The sequence below is a fragment of the Ruditapes philippinarum genome, unplaced genomic scaffold, assembly GCF_026571515.1.
Source record: "Ruditapes philippinarum isolate M1 unplaced genomic scaffold, ASM2657151v2 ctg894_1_1_1_1, whole genome shotgun sequence".
Lineage (NCBI taxonomy): Eukaryota > Metazoa > Mollusca > Bivalvia > Venerida > Veneridae > Ruditapes > Ruditapes philippinarum.
This window is the reverse complement of record NW_026863751.1, coordinates 57,122-78,583: the sequence shown is the minus strand read 5'-3', so window position 1 is coordinate 78,583 and position 21,462 is coordinate 57,122. Positions and strand designations below refer to the sequence as shown.

Here is a 21,462-nt window from a genome sequence, read left to right as displayed (position 1 = left end):
CCAAATATCTGGAATTTTAAATTTGCTAACTTTTCGTCATTCAGACAGTAAATTTTAGGCTTTTGAAATTGACACCCTATAAAATAGTGTTCCAAAAATCTTTATTCAAACAGCAGAATTTATGCATAACACATATTATTGAACAATATATATATTGTAGGAACAATGCAGTATATGGCTCCAGAGGTGATTGACCGAGGAATGAGAGGGTATGGTCCTCCAGTAAGTTATTGTCACATTTAACAAGTATTGGCTTGAAGTGTAAATTTATTGCTCACTTCTTACTTGCTCTTCTTAAAGCTTGTTGTTTAAGCATCTAACTACAAGCTGTATTCATAGCTTGTGTAAATTGATCTATATATTGTTGCAGAAGAATGCATGATTTAATGATTGATTTATATATTCCTGTAAGTTATCTGAGGAAAGTATGGTCAGTTTTTCACTGAAGATAAAAACACATTTCTCTATTTCACATTTTGCATTGTCAGAGTCATACAAATGTTTCTAAGCTAGTATTAAAAAATCTATCATAAAGTCAAGTCAATTAGCTTACAGGTGCTAGAAATGAAAGAAAAATGCTATTTTGTGGATGTTAACTGCAATGTTGTTTGAACCAGTTTCAGCAATACAGTTAATTAGAGTATGTGAGGTAACTGCAATGTACCTTTGAAGCATGGTTACAAACTGATGCAAAAAAAAACAAGCGGACATACAAGATGTGACCTATTTTCCTCATGTACTTTGAATAAGATAATTACCTTCCATTCTGGTTATAACTAACAAATGAACATGTATACTTGCAGGCAGATATCTGGTCTCTAGGTTGTACAGTGATTGAGATGGCAACAGGGAAACCACCTTTTATAGAGGTATGTCTGGTCAATCATAGTTTTGTCCCTTGTTTATATACTATATATATTATATTATTTTATATTCTGGGAATGTATTTATTTAAAATTTATGAAATATGGACCTTTACATATAGAAACATATTTATTGTAAGTGGTAATGAAAATATTGATCTGCATCAGTCTGATGATGTTTAAAGACACTTCAGCCTAATAAAAGAAATACACATAAACATATTTATAATATGTAATCTCATTTGCTAGTGAATACATATGTCATGACTGTAAATTAATATAATATGCAGTGTCCTGACATTCTGGTTATTTTGAGTCACTTATTTGGTTTCTTTAACAGTTTATAGAATGGATTTAAAGCATTAAAAGTAAAAAAAATGTAGACGCAGTAAAAACATGTACAGCTGTTAATGTATTATTATAATTTTATTTTCCTCATATTTCTGGTTATTTATTGAAAGCATTTACAGCAAATGAAAAAAGGTGAAAGACTTTTATATTTATTGTGTTTGATATACATATATGATTCTAGGGTTTTCTATCAGGTATGTATACATCATATTGTTATAACTGTCAACTGTTGTCTGATTACAGCTTGGTAGTGCCGAGGCAGCTATGTTTAAAGTAGGATTCTACAAAATGCATCCAGAATTTCCAGAATGTTTGTCTGAAAATGCTAAAGACTTCTTGCTCAAGTGAGTTATTTATAATATTTCTAGTTTTTTTTATCAGTATTTCTAGGGTAAAGGTTGTGCCGTGTAAATTTTGTTTTAGTTTAAATAAATGTTCTTTAGTTGGAAGATATAAGCTGATTGAAACACTCTCAAATCTGTTCCTGGAACCAATCACTTCTAAAGAATGAGTGTAAAGTTTCTTGCTGAAGAAAACAAAGGCTAGACACACACATTAACCACTTGACTATGCCCCCAAAAGTTTTGCTTTGAATTAGAAACCTTGTCAAGAAGATGCTTAAGCCCAACATGCATACACTGCCATTCATTTGATTGTATCTACTGATTACTAAACTTTCTGATGAATATATTTTTATGATATTTAATTTTTCATGTTATATAAGTAATCTTAACAGTCATAATTGCTGTTTTTAAGTTTAACATTGTACATTCATAAGATATGAACTACATGTATATACATGTTCTAATTATTTTCACTCATTACTATTCATTACACTATCTTGTCATATACATTAGCATTTTATTGTATTGTATATTGTCATCATGGGCTTATGTGCTTTATGGAAATGAAATGATATAAAATGAAACTTACTTCACGTAGAATCAGGGGAAGTATTTGTTTACATTTGGACAACATATAAAGTTCATTGAACTTCTGTTCTCGCTAATGACTAGGTTGTGTGTATTGTTTATTTTGATCGTAAGGAATTGATAATGCAAGCAATTAAAGTGAATAATTGTCACACAGAACTGCTAGATATTATGTTGATTGACATAAATTGTGATAATTTACTGTGTTAATTTTACTGGGTAAAAACCTTGAAGAAAACAAAACAGTTATTTGTACAAGAGTTTGAAAAAAATGTTTTTCAGATGTTTTGCTCCTGAACCAGAGAAAAGATTTACTGCACAACAACTGTTGGATCATCCCTTTATAAAAGAGTAAGTACTACTTAATGTGAATTACTTTTTCATATAATATTGTAATAGTTTGCGTATCAGACAGGTTTATCTACTGTTCACACTCACTGTCTGGTGCTAGAAAAAACCAGTTTTACACCAGTGTAAGATATTTATATTACAGAATCAAAAGTAGTTCTGAAATAGAAATATATTGACGTCATATTTTATAGAGGACTCATTTGCTCTAGGATTTTGCTTTTTTCTGTAATTTGATCAAACATAAAATTATTTCTATGAAAATGTTGCTTTTTATTTGATATTCATTAGATGTTCAATCCATTATCTAAGTTACAAATTAAAGGAGCTCCACTGAGGTCAAAAAGCCTAAAAAATATAAAATTTGAAATTCTTGCACTGATCAAGTGATGCACATAAAATGAAAAAATATGCAAAAGATAATAAAGAAATGTACTGTGAGTTGAATTTATACTGATTTTTTGCACAATTTTAAGCCCGGTTTAAAAATTTGATCATTTTGCAAAATCAAAATGATTATTCTCAGAAAACAGTGAGTGAATGGTCAAAATTTGCAAATAAGTTACTAGTTACCTACATCAAATTTCGCACAAGTTTCAGAAAAAATATTTCCAGTCCATGTAAAAAAAAAATCTCAGTGAAGACCCTTTAATTGTCTGTAATTCTTTTCAATGTCTATTTTAGATTTTATGACACCCCAGTTATCTCAACCCAGACTTGTATATTATCTGCAATATACAGTTGTTGTCTAAATTAACTATATTTCTGAATTATTTATTTATTGTGTTACCCATTTTGTAGAACCCTTGCACCAAAGAAGAAAAAGAAGAAAATGACAGAAGTAGAGTATCTGAGAAGTACCTCGGGTAAATTATTACTTTTCTTGCATGTTTGTCAGTATATGTAGCTTTTGTCTTACGATTTTATTTTATTTTACTGATAAGTCTTTAGATGTCCGGCTCATAAATATGTTGTAACTTGACTATCCAAAGGATAGGGAGAGCTATTGTACCCTAGTTAAGTTTTTGCATGCAAGTTGTTATCTCTAGACTAATTAAGGGAATAGGTTGAAACTTCGCAAACTATAAAAAAAGCATTATAGGAGGTCACTGTCCAAGCACCAATGCTCTAACTTTGATTTTTACAGAATTATAGCAATTTTTGAACTTTTTGAAAATTCTACATCATCCTTGCTCTTGTTTTACTATCAAGCACTGACAGTAGTTGTCAGTAGCTGTCCTACCAATCTCTTGTTTTCAAGACACTTGTGTTAAGTCAAGATTAGCATAACGTGTCTGTATTTTTGTTTACATTCCCAGAATGTAGTCATAGTTTTATATAAATTTTTCATCTGTTTACAGTTCCAGCTAGCAGTATAGTCAGTAGAAGAACAGATAACACAATGAAACTAAAACTACCACAAAAATCAGGGTATGTAACTCTAAGTGAAAATTGCATTAGAGTTTCCTATTTAATGAGAGATCGCACCTTGGTCAATTTTGTCCTGCTTTACAGTTTTGCTTTTATAATTATGTAAAACATTGACCCATTTAAAATGAATTTTAACATGAAAGGATTGTCACCCAATGTAACAATTTTATCATTTTATTTGGTGCACTTATATTAAACCAGCTATCTTGAGTGTTTATACTCCATTTTATAGATTAATTGTTAAATTCATTTTGATATCAATATGTGGAATCCTGCCAGGGTCATTTTGATATATATCTCGCAAGTCATACAAAATGATTAAAAGTTGATAGTTCTACTTCAGTTTCCATATTTAAATGTATTTACAGGGAAACATGAATAGGCATATGTCTTTAATAATCTTAGAAAATTGCAAAATTTCGCAATCAAGCATACAAAAAAACACCCCAAAACTTGACAAATATATTGTGTAACTTTCTTGTAAGAGATTTGATATCTGAATTTTTGAAAATATAATACATGGCATGGGTTTTGCAATATGTTTTTCAGTCCTGCATCTGTGGTAGCCCGGAATGCCATTGGGTTCTCAGGAAGTATGGAAAACATTCTGGATGATCTGGACACTGTTCAAGAAGAACGGTAAGTTTATCATCAATTAAATAACAAAATCTATCTATAAAAAATCTTAACTATTTTAGTAACTATAGCAACATCTTTGTCTAATTATTGTACCTTTAACGTAGTCAGGAGTAATGCTAGAAAAATCTCTATATATAAAATGCACAATTTTTAGCTTGTCATCCCCTTAAAGCCAGATGCTTTCACATTTGATATTGAAATTAAAAAGTTAAGTAATGTTATAGATAGTTTCAGTAATCCTGTTCATCTTTGTTATTGGAAAACTGTTTAAATTATATGTTTATTAAAGTATAGGATCATAAAAAAGCATGTATGAATAAAATGGATGTTATTTTGTTGGCTTGAAGTAGAAATCAAATTTGTGTTGTGTTAAAATTGTGAACATTATTGTAGCAAATAATAGTAAATACTGCTAATGTCATCCATATTGTCATCTATTTTGAAAGGACATATAATTTTTTTGTGCCCCTACTTTTTTAAAGTGACATTATGCCCATCCAAGGGTATATAGTGGGTGAACAGGTGAATATCAAATTAAGTTACATTTTGATATAATTCCTTTTAATTTAATAATTTACTTCCCATAAACAATAAATAATAGGTAGATCCAAATAAAATTTCTGTAAATATCTATTAGAATTTTCCTCTAACGCTCAGTTTATAAAAAGAGTGGGGCAGTCTTTTTATATTTAAGGCAGATTTATAATTTTGGCCTGAACGTTTTCCAATATCAATTGTTGGTCAGACACCATTTTAACAGTCAGTCTTTTGAAATATAAAGTCAATTCAGCTCAACTTGTCTATGAAAATATGAGCATAATGTCACTTTAAGGGAGTGGGGGTATTAAGATTTACGCTTGTTAGATTTTTTCATGTTTCCATCAAACATGAAGTATGAATTAATTAATTATGACCATTTTGGAAGTTGTATTCCTTTAAATTAATATCAGCAAAAACTTTTGATTTATCCAATTTATATAATAGGCCAGTAATCTGTTGATATATTCAGGTACATTTGTATCTTATTTCCATGTTTTTAAGACTTTAAATTATTCAAACTGTTTGAAACCCATTTATAAGCCCATACAATGTTAAATAAGATATTTGTTATATCAAACACAGGCAAGATTCCTTTTCATTGCTACAATTTGTTGTTATAGTTTTATACTAACTCTTATACTTTCAAAGTATTGGTCACTGGTCCCCTCCTTTAATCATGAACAAGTGGCATAACTCTTATAATATATGATGTTGATATATTGTATGTAAAAATTTTAGTGTGATATAACATAAGTCTATGAGATAGTGTTGTTGTTAAGTGGGCTGAGTAATGATAAAAGTCTTCAGTAACTGAGAGAGTGAAATATTGTCTCTAACAGTTTTAACATGATGTATATAATAGTTTAGGACAAATTTTTGATGATTTATGGTATGATAGTTGATTCTTTATACAATGGTGCCTATATATTTAAACTAGATTTATAAACATGTAAACTTGTATAAAAGAAGAATTATTTTATAATAATGTATTGCCCGTAAGGATCAGCATCATGCAGGGTTATAAATTTATGAGTTCACGTTTGAAATGCTTAGCTAGCTTGTGTTTTGTCTAAATTTAAAAACAATTGACACTTGCTACTGAGTTTGTTTGGTTTAACTGAAGTAAAAACAGAGTTGAAGAATCCTAAAGAATTCCGGTCAAGTTTATTTTAACTGGAAAAATAAGCCAACCTTATTCATTATATAATATTATACAATTATTGACTAGTGAGCCATTGAATATGATGTGATATTCACCGGCAGATGACATATTGACCGAGGCGATAGCCGAGGTCAATATGACTTTCTGCCGGTGAATATCACATCATATTCAATGGCTCACTAGTCAATAATTGTTTTATTATATGAATAGGCTAAGAATTAAAAAAAATCACGAAAAAGTACATCCTTATATACATGTACAAATTTTGCCTCGTTGAAGCGCGGGAAAAAAGACGCACGTGTTAGGCGTGCAACGACTACGCGAACGCTGCGCATACAAAAGTAATTCAAGTTTATACTCATCGATGCGGTTTAGCCTTTAAGTATAACAGTAAAGTAATGATATTTCAATCGAGAAATATGCCATAAAGAACAAAACGCAACAATTATTTTTTAATTAACACACGTAATTAACAGTCTACGGTGTATGGTCATTGAATATGAGTCTCAATCTATATTTAGACTTGGAAAATCCAATTCAGCCAGTTAATATGATACTACACCCAGTGAATATGATTTTATAAAAAGTTATGTTGACTACAGTTTGGACCAATGAGATTGCAGCTATTTTTAGATCATATAATAAAATATAATATTGCCCCTATTCCTTATTATTAGTTGTATATTTATTACTAGCTGTTCTTATGCCTGTTTACTGGATGTCAAACTACTCTTTTGAAGTTTCGTTAATAAATGCAGTGTTGAAAAACGTATAAATTTATCTGCATTTTCATGTGTGTGTTTGAATATATCCCATGTAAATTATTATAGTGATTTGCCCCCTACATATTATGCTTAGTTTTATTATTTACCCCATGCCATGCAGCAATTTAGTTTGAATAGTACATCCCCATTTTCTGTTTGTATCCTCCATTGGAGTGATAGAACATAATTATATAATAGATAAAATATAGTGATATATTTATAACTATTTGCTACCCAATTTTTAGGTTTTTGTTTGAATATTTTGTTGTTTTCTCTGTAGAACAGGCTAAGTTTTATCCTATCAGATTAAAAAACTTGTTTAAGCAGGATTTTTTACCATTTTGGGAACATTACCTGACTTTCAGAATTGAGAATTTTTGTTTATGTTTTACAAAAATTTGGAAAAAAACTGTATGAAATTTATCAAATAAAACAAAGAAATGAAATATAAGGTTCATTCAACCTGTTTTTATATTTCACTTATGAGCACATTTTACAATTTGCTTGTGCAATGTGCAGTTAAAGGAACTCCACTGAGGTCCAAAAGCATGAAAACATGAAGTTTGAATTTCTTACATAGATCAGCTTGGGCGCTTAGAAAGATATACAAAAAATAATTTAGAAATATACTTAAAAATAAATTGGAAATGAGCTCATGATCTGAAATTTTGCACAGAAGTTATTTGTATAGATCTACATCAAATGGAACATGAATCTCGAAAAAATGATTTCCAGTCTAGTCATGTCATTAAACCTCAGTGGAGTCCTTTTAAGATCACACTAAATGATGATAATATTTTTAACACTTCATTTATTTTTTAATATTTTTTGTTCCTTTGATATTGGTAAAAAAAGCAACAGAAGAATACAAATCAGAAACAAACAAAAAAAGAACAAAAAATGGTATTGACTTTCTTAGGCTTGATAATGCCGTTTGTTTAATAAAAGGATAAAAAGACTTAGCCGTGTTTACAGTAGGTTTTAGCATGCGTCCTATGTTATGCTTGCAGCACGGGACAAAAAGGTCACCATAGGTCACAAAGTGTCCATACTTTTGGTGGGCTTGATTTGGATACAAGGTATGCAATATATATCTAGAGTTACTTAGAATGATTTTCCCCAAACTTTTACCACACTCATTCATGTAGTGAAGTGAGTATATGGTATATTGGCTAAACTTTCATTGTTGATCATTTTTAAGGGATATTTGGCTGATTTTTAAAGTCTAAATTGGTGAATTTAGACTAACATGGCTATGTTTTTCTAACTTTTGTAACTAAAACATCATATCGAGGTGATGGTATCAGATGAAATGAGCTGGACAAAAACCCAAACTATAGCTTCTTACTCTGACGATAGGCATGAACATTTTTGAAAATTTTTATTCACAAAGTTTAGCCAAAATCTGCTGGCCTTGCATGTAGCCATTATCAGGGTATTTGTACATGTTAGTAAGTTCACTATTGTTGCCATGGTTATTATAAACCTCCACCATACTTGTTTAACTTGTCTATGAATAGATTTCACAAAATAGATTTTATTTTGTTATATTAGCTTATACTGATGTACATTGAAATATTTTAACACTCTATAATAGTCGTTTTAGAGCATTATCACTCTATATATAATAGTTATTTATTTTAGAGCATTATCCTTGTTCAGTGATCACATGTACCTATCTCGGTAGCTGTTTATCTAGCTCAAAACATTTGCCTTATTAGAATTAAATTGGTTTGACATTTGCATAGAACAGCAAAATTTTTAAGTATTAGTTTTTCTAACACATTCTTGACATTGTTTTAAGTAATATTATTTAGCAGTCTTGAAACTTTTAAAATTGCTGTTAATAAATATGAAGAACTGATTTCTTTAATAACCAGTGTTGAAAGAAGTTATTTTCAAAACATGTCAAATTTGTTACAAAAACAAGTTTTTTGGGTGAATTTCACAACAAGTCTGTAAGATTGTTTCAAAGGTGATAAATGGACATGAATTGCATGACTTCATGAGAGTTGTTTCCCTTTGACTCCTTATTATATGTTATAATCTGTCTTTATCAAATATCCTGAGATGACTGGTGCATGGTAATATTTTACATTATTATGGAATTTCTATCTCTCTAGATATTGTATATATTGAGCATTGTTAGCCGTATTTCTAGGCCAAAGTCTTTCCGCAAGCGTGCAGAATCTGACGGTACCCTAGTACATGCAGAGTAAGTGAAACAGTGTTTACTGCTATTCCCCATGTATGATTTTTCTTGTTTTTTTTTCAGTTCTTCATATGCTTGTTGTTTCTTTAAAAAGAACTTATTTTGACCTAAAGTTATAGTAAGTTATTTAGTGATGGTTGATTGTCCGTAAGCAGTTTATGATCCCTTCTTTTTGCATGGTCTGAAAGTCGTCCATTAGGCTAAGTTGTTGAGGTTGTTTACTTTGAAACACTTTCCCTGTGAGCTGTTTATTTAGTTTTCTGTTAGAAAATTTGTCGCTCACTTAGTAATTTCTCTGTAATATAGATTTGATCTCAGACATTGAGAGTAATGGTAATTTTCTCTCACTGCTGAATCAAAGTAATCAATTAGTAATTACTTGTTAGTTATCAAGAAAAATTGGTTAGAAATATAACCAAAATACAAACATGTATTACTTAAAGTTGGCTGGCCCTGTCCTAGGGATCACTAAGTTTACATAGACTTATATAGAAAAATACATTTCATCTTCTTTTATGAAACTGCACTGCCTCAAGCTAAGATATTTGGCTTGTGGACCTATAAAAAGTTATGTAAAGCATGCATCTGGGGTCAAAATTGGCTGCACCACATGGGTCACTTAATTTATATAAACTTTTAGAGTAAAAAGAAAAAGCTTCTGAGAAACTACAATGCCTAAAGGTTACCAATTCACCTTCTACAATAGTTATATAAATCATGCCCATAGGGTAAAAATTTGGCCGACCCTGGGGGTCATTTAGTTTATAAAAACTTACAGTCATGTGAAACAATTAATTGATTAATTAACATTTCTTGTGTGAAATAAGAATGCCAAAAACTTGTATGTTTGCCATGCAGCATTTTGTAATAGACATCTACAAATATTTTTTTAAATCATGCAACCTAGAGAAAAAAAAAGACAAATCCAATGTGACTTTATTACTGTCTTTACCCTTTTCTAGCATGAATCTCAGGTGAGCAATTCAGGGCCATTATGGCTTTCTTGTTTTTATTTATTTCTATGTAACAGCTACAGCTTTTAAAATGTGTGGTTTTGATTTTACAGTTTGTTTTGCCAGATTTTGATACATTTGTATGTGTAATTTTCAATCACATTAATATTCACTCACAATGAGTTTGTGTAATTAGTTTTACATCTGTACAGAAATTTGCCTGTTTTTGTCTTTCAAGATGACTAAGAGTTTAATAATGGAGCAGGGGTTAAAGTGACATTATGCTCTTTTGTCGATGTCAAGTTCAGTTGGTGACTGACCAATAATTGATAATTAAAACTGTTGAGGGAAAAATATTAAATCTACCAAAGTTATTAAAAAGACTGCCCCACTCCTTTTAAAGATTGAACTTTGCTGATATATTCCGAATAGTAATCATGAGATTTCGGTGGGTTGCGTGGAATTATTGACTATTTTTGCATGTTAAGATATGAATAATCTTGATTGTTATGTTTTGCTTTGTCAAATTTAAAAGAAACAAATGAAGAACTTTCCAGTATGTTTTACATTCTTTAAATAGTCGAGTGGTTTAGGGTCTTATCTCAAATTTGGTTTCAAGAACTTGATGATCTCCAGCTTGTATCACTACTATTGGGTGTCTGGTTAACAATACTCTGTGATACTATGATCTGTGCATATCTTTTGATAATTGCCTATCTGTTACACTTGTGTATAGGCCAGGCCAGTTGGTTACATACATGCAAACTTATCAGACCCTACATGGTTGGCTTCACAAGTTCCTTTAAATTAAATATGGTTTGTTTCAATTTTTAAAAATACTAATACTGTGTTTTCCAAGTAAAATAAATTTATATTATAATATCCCTTTATTTAAGAATGTACAGATTCATTATGTCCATTTTGCAGAAGAATAAAGGTTAAACTTTTATCTTGATTGAAAGTCTTTATTTGTATTAAAGGTTATATTAGACTGATGTACAAACATAATATCTTAATGTTATAGAAGCTTTGCTATTTTATTAAAACCAATGGCATTTATTGGAAACTTTATTTTAAGGAAATAAGTATATATAAGACTTTATGATAATGGCAATTATTATTGTGCTTGACATTTTATAAGGTGACTTTCAAACTCTAGAATTTATTCATGGTAGTAATTCATCATGTTTCTACTGCTAGATAAGCAAGTTTCTGAAGAAAAAAACTGACTTAAAAGGAAAAAAAGTATAGAAGACACAAGAACTTAATCTTTTTTCATCAATTTTTAGAACTGGAAAGTTTATAACTACCACAAATTTGTTTATGGTTATAATGAATTAAGTTTAACTAGTGATGTTACTTTTGTATCTCAGAAATATAAGAATTTACTTTAGAATTTTAATTTATACACACAATATTTGGTGTTTATTTTATTTATCTGCATGTTTTTTTTACCTATTTGCATGGAATTATACACAATTTTTTACTCAACACATTATACAGTTTTGTAGAATGAATAATAACAACAATTTGTGAGCTTTTTATTTTAAAGATATTTTATCAATTAATGTAATAGCATTGTAATTATGATAATGGATGAATAACTTAATAAATGATACTCTTTAACAGTCTGTGAAATTGGACTTTGTAATTTGATCATGTGAAAAAGCAGGGGAAAGATACACATTGGCACAATTTTCATTTTGGTTAATTCTTACTGCTGTAAGTAAAAATGTACCCCAAAATATGATTGAACAGTTGTTTTGGATTATAGATCTAGGTTTCTCTGAACATTTTTTTTTAAGATAAGAAGATTTGTCATAAATATTCATATTTTTTTCTAAAAGTATATCCAATTTGATGTTTTCCTACATTTTGCTTCTAGCATTGGATATTATTAATGTAATATCTTCCGATCATGTTTAACCTTTACCCTGCTGGAACTTTTACTGTTTAGCCTTTTGGTACCAGTATAAAGCCAGATCAACTGTTGGCACATAAATGCAGTCTGACCAGACTGTATGCTGTTGGCTGACAAATTTTTCATTGATCATCATTTTTGGATTGATGACAATTGAATTTTTATCTTGATACCTGCCAAATTAATAATAAATAACCAGTTCCAAAAATTGAAACTGGCAGCAATGGCTCCATTTTAGAAACTCAGCAGGTGAATGGTTAAGCAACACAGACCAGAACATAAGCTAATTTCACAGACTGTGAACATTTAAAAGAAATTATATTGTATTAATAAATAAAAAGCAGAGAAAAATATAGTACAGATAAAGATGTATAATGATGTTTATTTTATTTCCTGTGTAGGAGAGTGTTATACAAGGGGTAGGTGTTACATGCCTGATAGCTTCTAGTAATCAATGGTTGCCATGTTTGGTCTTATAAACACACTATTTTATCTTATCTTAACTTGCCTTTTTTAACGAAAATTTGTAATAATTTTGGACTGACAAAAAGTGAAAACATATGGAGAGACAGATTCCACTTTACCTCAGTCTCATCAAAGTTGGTTTTAGTTAACTTTTTCAGTTACATGTAGGTCTATTCTCTCAGAAAGCTATTCAAATTCACACAATGTAAATATGTCATCTCAAGATAATCATGAAATGATTTTTTGCAAAGTACCTAAATTAGCTCAAGTTAGTGTTTTTGTTTGGGTTTGTTTACAGGAAAGTTATTTTCTTCAAACTCAGTTAATAATACATCTATTATCAAAATGTTCTTCACTTTAAACTTTGTATACATTTACATGTTCACAATCAAGTCACCATTTCTAAAAGGCATACTGTTTGCAAAGTTTTGCACTTTTTTCACCTAAATTTTATTTTTCCACTTGTTTCAACTCGTAATTTTTTTAACCCTTTTGTTCAGATACATTTTTCAAAAACTTTAAAGATATCCACATTAGACTAATGGAATACTAAATTGATTATCAAACTGTAAATGCTTTCCTATTGGACAGGTAACCCTTTAAGTCGTTTTTGCTAAATTATTTCCCATTTTGTTACAAAGAATATTTCCCTTTTCTTACAAATTGTTAAAGGTTATCACTTTACAATACTTATAATGATGGTCAGGTAAATCTGCTAAGCACCTTTGCCCCCTTTTCTAAGCACTGAGGAAAGTGGAGTGTGTGTGCTGTCCTGAATAAGTCTTAAATGGAAAACATGAACTTAATTGACCCTTAGATTGTCTATGTGATGCTGTTTAAGTTTCGTTGGATTTTTTTTTAATGATGATTTTATTATGATAAAAAGAATTCTATTTTTAAACTAAAAGTGCTTTGCTGTGAGCTAAAATAATACACAATTTTATCAAAGCTTGCAGTTTTCATTTTATCCTTGCTCAGCTAAACAAAGTGTGAAACCATTAATTTTGTTTCAAGCTTTCCTCCTGGTTGATTGTATTTATTTGAAATTGACCAATGATTTGCTACCCATTTTAACTGGCTTCTACTGCCTAATTGATCAAAAAAGTAATCATTATTAATCAATGCTACAATTTTTTGTGTGGATTTGTTTGATACAATCAGTTTATTATAAATTGATAATTGAGCCACGTCATGACAAAACCAACGTAATGTGATTTCGACCAGCATGGATCCAGACCAGCTGCGCATCAGCGCAGTCTGATCAGGATCCATGCTGTTCGCTTACAAACTCTATTACAAATAGAGAAACTGATAGCGAACAGCATGGATCCTGATCAGACTGCGCGGATGCGCAGGCTGGTCTGGATCCATGCTGGTTGCAAACGCATTACGTTGGTTTTGTCATGACGCGGCTCACAATTATGTGTGTTTATATGGACCAAATGATCAGTAGATATGTTAGGAATGTTCCCTATACTGAATGATATACCTCCTTAAATGCAGGAATGATTAGTCTTGGTCACACTTCCTATATCTGCAGTGTAGCAATCTACCCTTCCTAGATTTATTTCATTGCAATGGTGTGGATAGAGTTAGACAAATAAAATAATGAATGAAATTGTCAGGGCATATAGTAAGAGAAAATTAACTAGAATTATTACTAAATTCTAATGCTTTTTAGTGGTAGCAGTTGAGAAATCAGTTTTGGTTTTATATTAGCTCACCTGAGCACAAGTTGCTCAGAGATGCGCTTCTGTGATGGCAATATGGCCATTGTCTTTTGTAATCCTCAATTTTTTTAAAACAATATCTTCAAATTTAGACCAAACAGTATTGATGTCAGTTGTCCTCTTATGAAAGTTATAAATGGTTTCAGTCTGTTGCATAGTTAAGTTACAAGAGCTGAAAATATACTTTAGAAATTTAACTGATACAATACCAAAAGAGTTTTCCAGATACCTAGCTTGAGCATCACCTTAATTTTAAAAAAATTATATCAGTCATGCCCCTGACTTAGTTTATACAAATCATATAAGTAAACAAATTTAAATGTTGTGAAAAAAATACAATGCCCAGATTATGTAGCAATTCATAGCATACCTATTAGGATAATTTTATAAATTATTCAACTGTGGTAAAAATAATACACCAAATGTGATCTTACTTCTGCATTGAAAATTGTAACCATTTCTTGCACTGGATTTCAAGTGAGCGATATATGGCAACCATGACTCTCTAGTTTAACTTTTGATATTTTAAGGAGTGAATATTGTCATTTGAAAAAAAACTTATTTTGAAGACATTTCTTCTAAAATGAAAACAGTTAACTTATGATCCAACATGACTAGGGGATAAGTTTCTTAATTTACACATCTGACACCTTTTAAATCTGTTTACCTGTAAATGATTTATTTTTGTTCATTAATAAACTGATCATTCTGTAAAGATGCATAGTGTTTAAGAAACACCTACCTGTCCCCACAAAACTTCACATAATATTATTATATGATTTTATGAAAAAGTAATTTACATAAAAGATATATCAGATTGTAAAGAATTTTGAATTTTTGCTTCTGTATACTTTGAAAACCAGACCTAAGATTTCATCATGGAATTGCTAAGTTGTACAAAAGTTAGTTTTCCGAGTTAGATTTTATAGGAACAGTGCTGTTGGTTTTAAAGTTTTTCCCTGACTTTAAATACAGAGTTGATTGTTTTATTAAGTAGATGTTTATTTCAGTGGTGTTCTAAATGAGCTTTTAGTTTGCCATGCAAAACATTATAATTGCTTTACATTCCCGGATTGTTCGATGATACTTGCATGTAAAGAATTAGTGTAAGCTATAGAATGATGTAAATCTGTCATATCGTAATATGGTGAAAAAACTGGTACCAGTAAATAATGAAGAAGTTGTATAATTAATTTCTATACAGTCATCGATTTAGCACTGGCCCGGTGGCCCATGGCTTGTAAAAATTAGTTTGGGCCAGTGTAAATAAGTTTCGGGCCAGTGTAAATTTTAAGAAAATTTAGTTAAATGTATAGTAGAATAAATTCTAGACTGGAATTTGGGCCAGTAAATTCAAAATCTTAAATTCAATGACTGCTGCATCTCAGGAAAGAAATAATAAGTAAATTGATTTAATGCATCCTAAAATTTTATTGAAATAGTCAGTTATTTTATTACTTTATTTAGGGGTTGTAAGTAGTAATGGCTTGTGCAATATGTATCTTTGCTGTAAAGTTACACCTCTATTTATTTGTATTGAAACTTAACTTGATTTCTCAAACTCTGGCATTGTGCTTTAAACTGGATAACTTTTGTTAGTCTTATACTTATAGACAATAGCTACATCATACTTGTACAGATGATAAAGATCATAAGAAAATTAAAAGTATTTAAGTTAATATTATGATTAGAAATAAAGTAAATTGACAATAAAACTGTTACCTAAGGTTTATTAGAAAATAAATGCAGCATATAAAATAATGCCTCATTACAAATGTTAAAAATTATGTTAATGTTATAATATTAAATTGGTCTTTGCTTGCCTGTAGCATTACTATATCTCTCTGGAGGAGTTTGACTTCCCACATGTTATGTTATGTTTTGTTTTACCACTTTTCTACTACTTATTTCTCCCTACTTTCTATAAAGGGCTACAGAGAGTTTTCAGGAAACAGCAAAAAGAAGGTATTGTAACCCCACCCATCTGCTGTCTGCATGCTTGTGACTTTACCCACAATGCATTTTTCCAGTGATCTTCCTCTGTACTTGCTTGACTGGTTTCGAAATACTATATTCATTGCCAAATATTTGGAAGAAAATGTTTAGAACCAGTTGATATTACCAGCAAGCATCTGCAGGAGGGGAGCATACATGTAGTTAATTAAATAAAAAAAAGAGAGTGATGTTGTGCTGTTGTTATGTTGATTTGCACGATAAGCAGCACAAACAAGTCCTGTAGATTGTTTTATAAAAATAGATATGTGTCTGCATTTGATATGGCAGCACTATAAACCTAGTAGATACATATTTTAGTAATAATTATGTCCTCCCCTAATTATAACTATAGAGATATGTAGCTTTGCATATGTTAAGTTGTTGGTTTAACTATTGCAGTCACCCGAGCGTCGGCGTCGGCGTAACCACTTATGTTAAAGTTTTTGTAATAGTTCAAATATTTTCAAAGTCCATTGACATATGGCTTTGAAACTTTGCACACTTGTTCAACATCATGACCCCAACCTGTAAACAGGAGGAGGTAACTCTATCAAGCATTTTGACAGAATTATGCCCCTTTTTCGACTTAGAATTTACGTTAAAGTTTTTGTAATAGTTCAAATATTTTCAAAGTCCATTGACATATGGCTTTGAAACTTTTCACACTTGTTCAACATCATGACCCCAACCTGTAAACAGGAGGAGGTAACTCTATCAAGCATTTTGACAGAATTATGCCCCCTTTTCGACTTAGAATTTACGTTAAAGTTTTTGTAATAGTTCAAATATTTTCAAAGTCCATTGACATATGGCTTTGAAACTTTGCACACTTGTTCACCATCATGACCCCAACCTGTAAACAGGAGGAGGTAACTCTATCAAGCATTTTTTTACTATCAAGCACTAAGAATAGTCGAGCGTTGCTGTCCTACCGACAGCTCTTGTTACTTTAATTGTGACTTGTCAAGTAATTTTTGGAGGGTATCTTTTAACTTGTATGTTATTGTAGATCTTTAGTAGAAATGTAATAGTTTTGTTTGAGTTCTACCGTAGATAACAAATGTTAGATGAACCTCTTTTAGCAACATTAGCTCATATTATGGCTCATAACAAAAGTCATTGATTTAAGATGTCCATTATGTTTTTCTCAATTATTTTAATTAGCTATTAATTTCAAAAGTTAAAAACATAACAAGCCAATATTCAGAGCTGGCTTATGTATAATTTTCTATATTATATATTCACAGAAGTCAAAACATTAGGCATCTGCTGTACATAATCACATGTAATTATTTACCAAGAAAGTTAATTCATTGTGTATATATATAGCCTTCTTTCACAGAGCAAAAGTTAACATTTCAGCTACAGTCAAAAACTATTATATATGAGATCTTTTGGTGGTTGGATACTTTTTAACCTTTTATTGCTTTAAGTTTAGTTAACCTCTCCCTAAAACCCATTCTTATTTATTGGATTGTCTTGTTGAAGGATTTATTTTATATTATTTTCTTATTACAATATAGAAAAAAAACAACACTTTTAATTTATAGGTTATGTATGAAATGTTATTATAGTCACTTTTATGTTATATTTTTTGACAAAATAACAATGTTGTTAAATGTATTAACTGAACATATTTCATGTTATATAACTCAGGGTTGATGTTACTTGTGTAAAACTCAGTTAACATAATTATGTGGCTGTTAAATATAAAATATTGATTATCCTACATTCAGTGTTACTGTATATAGCAAAATAATGTTCTGCATATTAACATGTGAACAGTAAAAGAAAGTTCTCTATATTACTATTTTTAAAAGCTACCATATATTAAGTTCTGTATACATATTAATATTTGTACAGCCAAATAAATTTCTAATTGTATTAATTATTTGTGTACAGTGAGTAGAATAATGTTCTGTTTATTAACATTTGTACAACCAAATGAAGTTCTGTATATTAATAATTGTACAGTCAAATAAAGTTCTATGTATCATATTACTAAAGTTTCAGCACTTGTACAATCTGTTGATTTGATTGTCTCATGTTCATCATTTAACTGTAGATTGATAATACTGTCATTACATTTTAATTTCCTTAGTTACTTTTCTATAAACTCATTCTTTTTTGCATTATTTCACAAGTTATGAAATAATCAACTCACTGCAGTATTTCAATCTACAGTATTTCTGTATTTCTGTTTGACTGTAAAATCAGTGCCCGAGTATATGAACAGTTGCATCTTTAATGAAAATTAAAGAAACAGTGTATTTTATTGAAAATATAAATATAATGGGATATTTAAACACTTGCAACAAAGATCACCTTTGGAAATATGCATATATATAGATCATTAGAATATACATGTCTCTTTTCATATTTAGCTTGTCTTTTCAAAGAAAAAATTGAGCTATTATGATCACTGTCTTGGAAAAAACTTTAATGTAGCCCATTAAAATGTTATCAAAATGAATATGGGAAAACATGTACTTGCTTATCGTGACAAAGTACAATTGTTAGACAATGGACAGACATATGAATTTTGAAAGTAGTATTTTTGGTGTTTTTCCACATTTATTTTTGCAACAGACGAGCGTTAACACTTCATGCAGTGCTCTTGTTAGTACTTATAGTTATTTAAATACCCATAGCACAGTATATATGGCAAGGCAAACTACTAAGTGATACAATTTGATAATTTTTTCATTCATCTTACATGTAGTTTATACTGAATATTTGGAATTTGAAAGCTAAAGATAAGAAACATTATTGTGATTACAGAGTAAAACAAGGAGATTACTAATGATTTGTCATTCCTTAGTGTCTTATATTTTCTCTGTACATTGCCATGTAATATAACCTGACAATTAGATGATTGCTTATTCCCTGATATACAATAAGTGTATAATGTTAATGGTCATCTTTAAACACTCATTGTTTATATTCCAAAGGTGATCTTTGCGAATAGTATAGAATATAATACAGAGGAAAGAAGGAAAATTCTTATCTCAGTGTACATATCATTGCATACATGTATGTGTACGTACACAAATTTATTGAATATTTCATAAACAGTATACTTTTTAGGAAATATCAAGATAAAAAATTGCAAAGGAATATCTTTCTTTATTTGGACGTTTGAATCTGAATGAACAGAAATTGTGATTTTCTTATAAAATGATATAAAAGAGTACAGGGTGACAAAATGAAGGTGTGCCCTATCATTGAGTTTACAGTGCAGTCATATAACTGTGTGTGCATGTATATACTTTCAGATCATCTTCACCTTATCTGTCTGTGGAGTATGGAAGGTATTTTAGTTCAATCGTTTGTTTTCCAGGACATTCTTATCTATATTTTATTAACAAATAAAAACAACAACGTATTGTTTTGTTTTGTTTATTCTTCGTGTATGTCTTGTCTTATAGCTTGCCATGTGGGGTTTGGAATGTGTTTGTCATTTTCTTCTCTCTTTATAAAGTCACAGACATGAATGTGTTCTTTGAGTATATTTTGTATTACAATTAAATCTGACTAATGTTCTGGTTTCACTAAAGCATGAGAATTTAAGCCCTTTAACCTGCTATATTTCTATAATGGATCTGTCCAGCTTTGAAACAGTCCATTCAAATTTCAAGATATTTCAGTATCAAAATAAAAAAATTGAGCTGCCAACAATATAAGAGCCTGGTGAGACTGCACGGATTTGCAGGCTGGCCTGGCTCTATACTGGTGGCAAAGACTGATCACTTTTAATTCCAGCAGGTAAAGGGTTAGTTTATTTCTTTGGCAATTTAAAAAAAATAAAATGATTTATTACCTTCTAATTTCACACAAACCTTTGACATGCTAGCAAGAAATTGATTAATTCCGTAAAGGACACATTCTGTTTGTACTTATTGAACCTGAAATGAAATTTAGAGTTAACAATGTTGATAAAATTTTAAGTCTCATTTTTTGTGGAAATTGCCAAAAATTAAAAGAATTGATTTTAGGTGGGAAATCATTGTTAAATATAAGACCTGAATTTCATTTCAGATTCTTTGTCTACAGTCTATGTAATGGTGGTAATGTTTCTTTTTTCAGATTTTTAACAGTCTGTATCAGTTTGTTCTCTCTCTCTTTCTCTCTTTATTTCAAGAAAACATAATCAGCACTTTACTTTGTGTTATCTCAAAGCAAAAATGGTTAATGGTTTTTACACCTATTGTCTGACTTTTTACACCTTGTTTTTAGTTCACCTGAGCACAATCTGCTTGGAGGAGAACTTCTGTGATTGCTTGATGTCTGCTGTCCTTTGTGCCCTGCTTTTCTTTTGGGTTCGTTGGGAGGATTTGGTTACAATAGACTTGGGACATTAAATAAAATGTTCCAATCTGATGCAACATTTGGTAAATAAGGGAGATTTTGAAAAAGGAATCCCTATATGCTGAAGTAACAAGATTTAGACCTAATGATTATATTTTGATGTAATTATGACATTTTCTAATGAGACTTGACAGAATTTATATAAATCATGCTCTATTGGGGGAAATGGAACCACTATTCTGAAACAAATAAAGTAAAAGTCTGAACAAATATCTCCTCTGAAAAAAAACCCAAAAAACTTGGGCTGTTTTGAGAACTTTGCATCTGCTATTCCATATCTGTACTCAGGTGAGTGATATAGACCCACTTGGGCTTCTTGTTTTACAATTTCACCCCACCACTGTTATTTGTAGAAATATATGGGGTAATAGAATGTCTTTTATACAGTTGTTATTATGTCCACTTTCAGAAACATGTCAAATAAACTGCTTAGTAAACAAATTAAAATGGTGGAAGATTCCGTTGTAAAATGTAGCCAGTTTCGATCTGCATCAGTTTTTGTAAACAAAGAAGTTGAATAAAAATGATCGATGAAACAGCTAGTAATTTTTTGCCTGCTAGACTAAATGTAGAAATGTGTTAGCAAGAATATGATTTTGTGTTGGGAATTATTTGTAATTTATGATATTTTTAACCTCATCTGTTAGTCCTTAAAGGTTAAATTTTCCAAATTAAGAAAAACATTCTACACCTTTGTTGCTTATTTATATATTTGGGACAAGATATTTTCTCACAAATAGTTCTTATTTAAGACTTAGTTTAAAGTTCAGAAAAAAAATATGCAAGAT

At 30.2% G+C, this 21,462-nt stretch overlaps 1 protein-coding gene across 1 annotated transcript in view; it reads left to right on the top strand.

The window, feature by feature from the left end:
- LOC132723228 (mitogen-activated protein kinase kinase kinase 5-like) overlaps window positions 1–21,462 on the top strand; it is a 76,416-nt gene that overhangs the window by 34,838 nt on the left and 20,116 nt on the right. The window contains exons 20-31 of the mRNA XM_060707905.1: window positions 161–222; window positions 804–869; window positions 1,458–1,558; window positions 2,429–2,497; window positions 3,296–3,360; window positions 3,856–3,925; window positions 4,475–4,564; window positions 8,041–8,109; window positions 9,192–9,245; window positions 12,518–12,535; window positions 16,241–16,276; window positions 19,582–19,617. Coding sequence (XP_060563888.1) covers window positions 161–222; window positions 804–869; window positions 1,458–1,558; window positions 2,429–2,497; window positions 3,296–3,360; window positions 3,856–3,925; window positions 4,475–4,564; window positions 8,041–8,109; window positions 9,192–9,245; window positions 12,518–12,535; window positions 16,241–16,276; window positions 19,582–19,617 — 736 coding nt within the window. The remainder of the gene's footprint in view (window positions 1–160; window positions 223–803; window positions 870–1,457; window positions 1,559–2,428; window positions 2,498–3,295; window positions 3,361–3,855; window positions 3,926–4,474; window positions 4,565–8,040; window positions 8,110–9,191; window positions 9,246–12,517; window positions 12,536–16,240; window positions 16,277–19,581; window positions 19,618–21,462) is intronic.